Raw genomic sequence first — 7114 nt, 5'->3', positions numbered from 1 at the left:
GGGAAGAGATAACTATGGGGAGGAAGTGGGAGGGAAGCTTTTGCATTGTGATAAACTGTGGTCAATGACATGAGAAACAGTATATGTGAATCACTATATGGAAAGTAAATTTGCTCTGTAAAGTTTCACCCAAATCACAATTTTTTAAAAAAAGTGAGTGTGGCTGAGCATTACAGGAAAAGGGGTCTAAAGGGCCTGCCATGTTGGCAGCTGGTCAGGGCCCCTCTTGGTATTCCAAGATCATTATGGCCATCTGACAGGTATAGAGGGTACATCATTATCCAAGTAATTTCAGAACTTCCACTTATCAAGCTTGAAAATCAGAGAGAAAACAAACCTTCTCTTTCTGAACTATAAAAATGGACAATATTTTTTTATAACTATGAATTGAATTGCTAGGGTACCAAGAAATATGCTCTGCTAAGCTGTTAGTATCTTGGTTCCCTGATGAATGAAGTTGTAGCTCACTTCCAAGTTAGAGCCTTCAGTCCTTGGTTTATTACTGGTATAGCATCACCAAAGCCTAACCCATTGAAGCATCTGTCCATGCTATTTTCTCTGTCTGGAATCATCCTTCTCTCACCCTCATGTAATGGACTACCTCCTACTCATCTCATGAGTCATCTCTTCTTTAAAGCCATCATTTATTGCTCTAGTTGATGTAAGATGCTCTTCTTCTGGGTTCCCATAGGACCCTTTGTGTATCTTTAATATAGCATAACTCACACTGAACACAATCAATGGCTTCCCAATGTTTCTACCTCAGTGGTCTTAGGCTTGGTATCCATATTGCCCAGTATAGTGCTTAACACATAGTAGTTGCTCAATACATGACTGTTAAATGAATGTGTCATCAAGAGGAATTTATTAAACCATTACCAGTTGCCAATAATAGTGCATAATAATAATAATAATGAGAGACACAAAGAACAACAGGATATGGACCCTGTCTAAAAGATCTTCCCATCTATGGGGAGAAATCCATGAAAATAGGAAAAGATGCAAAATAAACATAAAGTCCCTGAAGAGCAGCATAGACATGTAGTGCCCCATTGAGGAGGTCAGGGAAGACTATGGCCATAGTTGAAATATGTTTAAAATCAGGGCATGATGTTGAAAAGGGTGAAAACACACAGTTCTTTCTCAATCTTGTTCTCTCCTCATTTCAGACACATTTCCCAGGAAAATGTATCTATTTTGAAGCGGTCATCTCTTGCCTCTATCAAAATGACTCCCAAATCAAGCAGAACTAATCTTACAGGAAGAGGAGGAACTTGATAAGCAGATAAGGGAAAGCAGGAAACATTCTGAGAGAAAACTCTGTAGGGAGTTTCATCACAAAGGCTGGAAAGTCAATTGTACTAAGAACACTCTTCTGACGTGGAGTAATAAGGCTCCCTGAACAATCTCATGTAGTAAAAAGAACAGACAGCTCTCTGTTTAGTGAAGTTCCAATGACAGAATCAAACATAGTCTGGCTTTCAGCCACCAAGGCATCGAAGACTGGAGATGTCTTAGAGGGGAACTCCAGGCATCTTTTAGGCTAAAATGTAACCAAGCCCAGAACAGTTTTCCTAAGATGCTTCCAATCCTCACATCTCATAGCTACGATGGTCCCTGGCCTCCCGGAATGATCTGTGGTCAGTAGTCACTAACTGAGCTGTTGGAGTATTTCATGGCATAAAACTCAATAGACATTCGCTTGCTCTAGATACTGCACTGCATCCATTTCTGCAAGAGAACTGGGTTTATCATTAGATGCTTGCTAGATAGATGTGTCATCTCCCAAAACATGAACTAAAGAAAGACATAAAAAAGAAAATCTATCTTGTCTCCAAATCTATTCTTTTAAATGAGCTGTTATTTTGGTAGCCCATATTTATCTGTATTTTCTTTGTAATAATTGGACTCACCCTTTCCAGGAAACAATGTCCCACTCGTTCTGGAGTACGAAGGCAATTTTCCAGGCTGCTCATAAAAATGCTGTCAAAATTTCAGAGAAAAGAATGAGTCATAATTATATGGGCAATATAAAAAATTGGTCAATAAACTTCTAATATCACAAAAATATTCAATTCAGCAATTACATACTCATTATGGAACTCATATATCTCTGCCATATTTCCAAAGAGAACGTCCTTTTTATTTCTCAGGAGAGGTGGCATAAGGTCAAACATCTCTGGATTATCCATCTCTGCTCTGTAGCCCTACACAAAATAAAAATATTTGTTTGCTTTTATAATATTTGCTTTACCATCTGATTTCGCCATCAAAAGGTATAGGTACAGCAGAATGTATAGGGAGTTTAGGGGTGCAGCTTTTGCTTTAACATTGATATCTCCCAATTCCCAAAGTCATCCATTTTTCTTTATTGTTTTTTTACAAGGCAGGACAGATAGTCCAGGTTTTCCACTCAGTCAGTAGAATAAAGTGACAGCTCTTTGGCCTCCAGGGTAGCTGGAAGTGTAGGAAAGAAAACTGAAACCAAGTATGAAAAATTATACTACAGGCCATCAACTTCTCCTTAAGCTGGCAATAAGTGGTTAGTTTTCTTCAGACCAATTACCTTTATGACATTTATGGCAATTGAATCTTTTTATCCCATTTTCAGTTATTTGCAATCACTAAATAGCACTCTGGGAATACTGCTGTACCCTAACACAACAGCTTCCCTCTCCTGCAATAAATTCTGAACCAATACTTCTCACTGTTGAGGCGTAGTGAACACACACCTTTAACCAACAGGCAGTGCCAAACCAGAGGAGAAGTGCTAACTGTTGAGGTATGACAACAAAGGAAAGAGACAGAAACAGGAGATTGTGCCAAAACCCTTCTAATGAATGAGCAAGAGATCATTCAGGAAAAGATGAGGAAAATACAATTTGAGTCACTTACCAATAAGACAGTAAACAGCTCTCGGACGTACATCCTTTCAGTCTGTATCAGCTCATTTAAAACGTGGCTAAAACAGAAACAAAGATGATATCAATAGGTTATTTCATTGCCTTATAATTGTCTTGCTAACCTCCAATTATAATCATTATGAATTTTCTAAGGTAAAAAATTTTAATGTATAGAAATTACCAAAAGTGATGGTTTCATCATGAAAATATGAAACTAATTCTCTGGTTTCTAGAATAAGTACCACTCACAAGTCTCTTTAAAATATATTTGAAAAAAGGAGTGAGGGCCATCACCATTACTATAAACGTGGAAAAAAAAAGTTATTTTTCAAACTCACTAAACTTTAAGAATCAATTTACTGAAAACTCACAAGATATATTAGTGAATCTGAGGATTTTTGTTCTTAGCACAGTTTCTGAGCCATAATTCCCTCTCTCCCTCAAAAAACAGTAAAAGGTAGTATTTAAGCGCTTTTATCCCCTTTTCCAAGTGATGTTCTAAAATTTTCTAAGACATGAAGTAGATTTATTCTCCTGGTCTTCCCAGGTAGAGATAATACGTAAGTTTCAATTTTGTTTACTGTGTCTATAACGTAAAATATATTCTCCTTCCGATGTGATTTTCCATTGACATCCTATTTAAAATTTATTTCCTCATTCTCCAATATAAGTAACTCATATTAATTTAACTTCTAACTTTGGCCCCCCCCTTTTTTTTTTTTACATTTTTAAGCACTTAACTTGTAAGAGGGTTTGAATATATATTCAAATACATATGTATATATTCCATCTTAAGCATTTAACACTGAAGAGTCTGAATGTACGTACAAACGTGTGTGTGCGTGTATGTGTGTGTATTCCATTTTTCTGCATTTAACATTCAAGTTTTTGAATATTTGGATTCAAATATGCATTTCTATTATGTTTAGCCCCAAATACTGGCTATTTACAACTCTATGATATGCAATTTAAAAGTTGGATATTCTATGTCTAGCATATTAGTATCATGTGATCAAAGTGAACAAGTATTGCTAATAACTATAAAATGAATATCCTATGTGCATCCATGTAGCCCTTTATAGGTTTTGAAGCTCTGTCCCCCCTTTTATTTTCCTCTTTTGCAAAAGAGGAAATGGAAACTCTGGAAAAGCCTGGTTACTTTCTCCTCAAGTTACATAAGCAGAGCAGGGCTTGGCCAGGCCGAAACCTGGGGCTTCTGACAGCTCGTCAGTGCTTTTATCACCTCCAGCAGAACCTCAGTCTGTGACCTCAACATTCCAAGCACATTCCTCTGCAACACTGGCCCAGAGCCTCCTACAGGTGTATGTGTATATGTGTACGTTAATAAACAGAAGATACTTCTTTAAAACATCCAAGCTATTGTCATTGCCCAAAGGAGAGGATTGACTGGAACTACTCTTCTCCTGATCGTCATGCACCAGTTCAATCTGAAATGATGAAAAGAAAAGGTAAAGTAGCATCTATGTAGGTGTGTTTCTCTTGAAGGAAATCGAGGTCAAATTAAGTTTCCTCTAAGATACTTGACTTAATAAGGGTGGCAGTTCAAACCCACTAGCCACTCCTCGGAAGGAAGGTGGGCAATCTGCTTCCATAGTGATACCACCTTGGAAACCCAAGGAGGGGTCGGTATGAGTCAGGTCTGACTCGATGACACACAACAACAACAACTAAGGTCCTAAGTCAGTTGGTTTGTCATATTGTGGTGGCATGTGCGTTGCTGTGAGGCTGGAAGCCATGCCACCAGTATTTCAAATCCCAGCAGGGTCACCCATGGTGGACAGGGTTCAGCAAAGCTTCCAGACTAAGGCAGACTGGGAAGAAAAGCGTGACGATTTACTTCCAAAAACCAGCCAATGAAAACTCAACGGACCGTAACCGAATACTGTCTGATAGATCACTGCCATTGAGGCAGTTCTGACTCACAGCAACCCCCACTGGGTTCCGAGGCGGTAAATCTTTATGGAATTAGGTTGCCCAGTCTGCCTTCCATGGGGTGGCTGGTGGGTTTGACCCGCCAGCCTTCTGGTTAGCAGTCAAATGCCTTAGGCACTGCACCACCAGAGCTCCAGAGCTCTGATAAATAGTGCTGCAAAAAATGAGCCCCTTAGGTTGGCAGGCACTCATAATACACATTGGACGAAACAATGGACTCGTGCATACCAATGACTGTGCAGATGGCACGGGACCAGGCAACGTTTTGTTCTGTTGTACACAGAGTTGCCCTAAGTTGGAACCGACTCAGTGGCAACCATCAACGCCACCTCTTACATCAAACACTTAGAAGTTCACTCTATGCCACACAGCATTCAAAGTATTTCAGAAATACTCCATCATTTAATCTCACCACTAATCCTAAAATAAAGTATTCTGTTATTATCTCTATTTTATAGATAAGGAAACTGAGCTCCAGAGAATTTGCCCCCAAGTGATAGAGCTGGAATTAAAGCCAGGTCTTCTAGCTCTAAAACCTGTACCACTATGCTGCACTGCCTTTTGGGCATATGTTCTTGTCTTCATTAGATGTCAAAGACACAGAGAAAGAAAATGTAGAATCCTCTCTGCAGATTCCAGAGTATCATGGGTAATTGAGATGGAAGGAATCTCATACCTATCAAGAAAAGAATGAATGTCTTTCTGAGCCCAGAGTTAGCCTCTGCATGGCCCATAGAAACCTGTCCACTGTCCATGCTTCATCCTTATGGGACTGGAATCACTTTGGAAGAAGTGTTCCGTAGCAGGGTACAGCCCTTATTTAGGTGTGTTGAGGGAGCAAGGTGACAAGGAGAACCTGGAACCTCTATGAGATGTTCTGCAGAAACGACACTGAACTGGACCCAGGACTTGAGACACTGCTCATACATCTGGGGATATGCCAGCAATGCAATTAGACACAATGCAGCAGCAGTTTTCTCTTTCAGATTAAATAGGCTTTCAAGTGCACAATACTGATTTAGTGAATAAAGAATATGGTTTAACCCTTCATATTGATTGAGCAACTACAGCAATGAGACCAATTTAGAATTAATTAATAATACTTTCTTCTTATTATTTTTTTATTGTGCTTTTGGGTGCAAATTTACAAGGCAGATTTGTTTTACACTCAACAGTTCATGCACATTTGATTTCCCAGCCCCAATTACGATCCCCAGCCCTACATAAACTCTCTTCCACTCTCCTCCCTGTACCTACCCCCTCCCTGTGCCCTTCTTCTCTATGCATTCCTGTCTGTCCAGCTTTCCCTGTATGTGAAGGCTGTCCTGATGTCTCGTGGCTGATTGATCTAAGGGCTGCATCTCCCTAGGGCAGGTGGGGGCATCTCCCTGGGGGAGGCATTCTGCATGTGGGTGTTTCTAATAATACTTACTTTTAAGTTGCTCTGATTTTGTCTCCAAGTCTTCTTCCCTGGTAGAGCAATGAGACAAGGTAAACTAGAATTAAAGTCAGTACTTTTAATGAAAATGCATTCATATTTCTAGTAAATAATTAGAGAGATGACTAATATTCCAACTTGATGATATTAGTATTGTTAAAACACACTATGGAGAGCAGGGATTGGTTAGTGTATCTACATGATCAACTTCTTTCCGAGTCTGATTTTGCTGTGCATTTATTCCCTCACCCATCCAACATTCCCTTGTTCTCTGAGCACTGAGCTTGGTATTAGTAATCATAATATTTGCTTATGTATTCATTCTGATACATGAGCACTGAATCAGATATTAACTCAGTAATTAACTGGACTGTTATGGACAGAACTGTGTCCCCAAAGCATGTGTTGGAATCCTAACCGCTATACCCTGGATATAATCTCATTTGAGAATGGCAATTTCTTTGTTACGTTAATGAGGCCATATCAGTGTAAGATGTGTCTTAACCCCAATCACTTCTGAGATATAAAAAGAGCTGATTAGGCACAGAAACAATGTAGCACAGATGGGAGAAGATAGATGCCAGGCCACATGAAGATGTCCAAGGAACCAGGAAAAAGACGCTGAAAAGAGACAAGAACTTTCTCCAGAGAAGGAAAGCTGTTCCTTAAAGCCACCACCCTGAATTCAGACTTTTAGCTCTTGAACTGTGAGAAAACAAATTTTTCTCCTTTAAAGCCACCTATTTGTGGTATTTTTGTTATAGTAGTACTAGATAACTAAGACATGGATCAAAGAGTTTTCTAAAAATCTAAATTTAAC

The 7114-nt window shown here is 39.2% G+C and overlaps 1 protein-coding gene across 1 annotated transcript in view; it reads right to left on the bottom strand.

Moving 5' to 3' along the window:
• The window catches only part of MCF2 (MCF.2 cell line derived transforming sequence), a 92930-nt gene that overhangs the window by 37060 nt on the left and 48756 nt on the right, over positions 1-7114 (bottom strand). Inside the window, exons 14-18 of the mRNA XM_007951728.1 lie at positions 6289-6326; positions 4263-4351; positions 2896-2962; positions 2092-2207; positions 1914-1983 (exon numbers count right to left, since the gene is read on the bottom strand). Coding sequence (XP_007949919.1) covers positions 1914-1983; positions 2092-2207; positions 2896-2962; positions 4263-4351; positions 6289-6326 — 380 coding nt within the window. The remainder of the gene's footprint in view (positions 1-1913; positions 1984-2091; positions 2208-2895; positions 2963-4262; positions 4352-6288; positions 6327-7114) is intronic.

This window comes from Orycteropus afer, unplaced genomic scaffold, assembly GCF_000298275.1.
Source record: "Orycteropus afer afer isolate SDZICR_OR568_19922 unplaced genomic scaffold, OryAfe1.0 scaffold00310, whole genome shotgun sequence".
Taxonomy (NCBI): domain Eukaryota; kingdom Metazoa; phylum Chordata; class Mammalia; order Tubulidentata; family Orycteropodidae; genus Orycteropus; species Orycteropus afer.
Note: the sequence above shows the minus strand (reverse complement) of the source record. Positions and strands in the feature narration are given on the sequence as shown.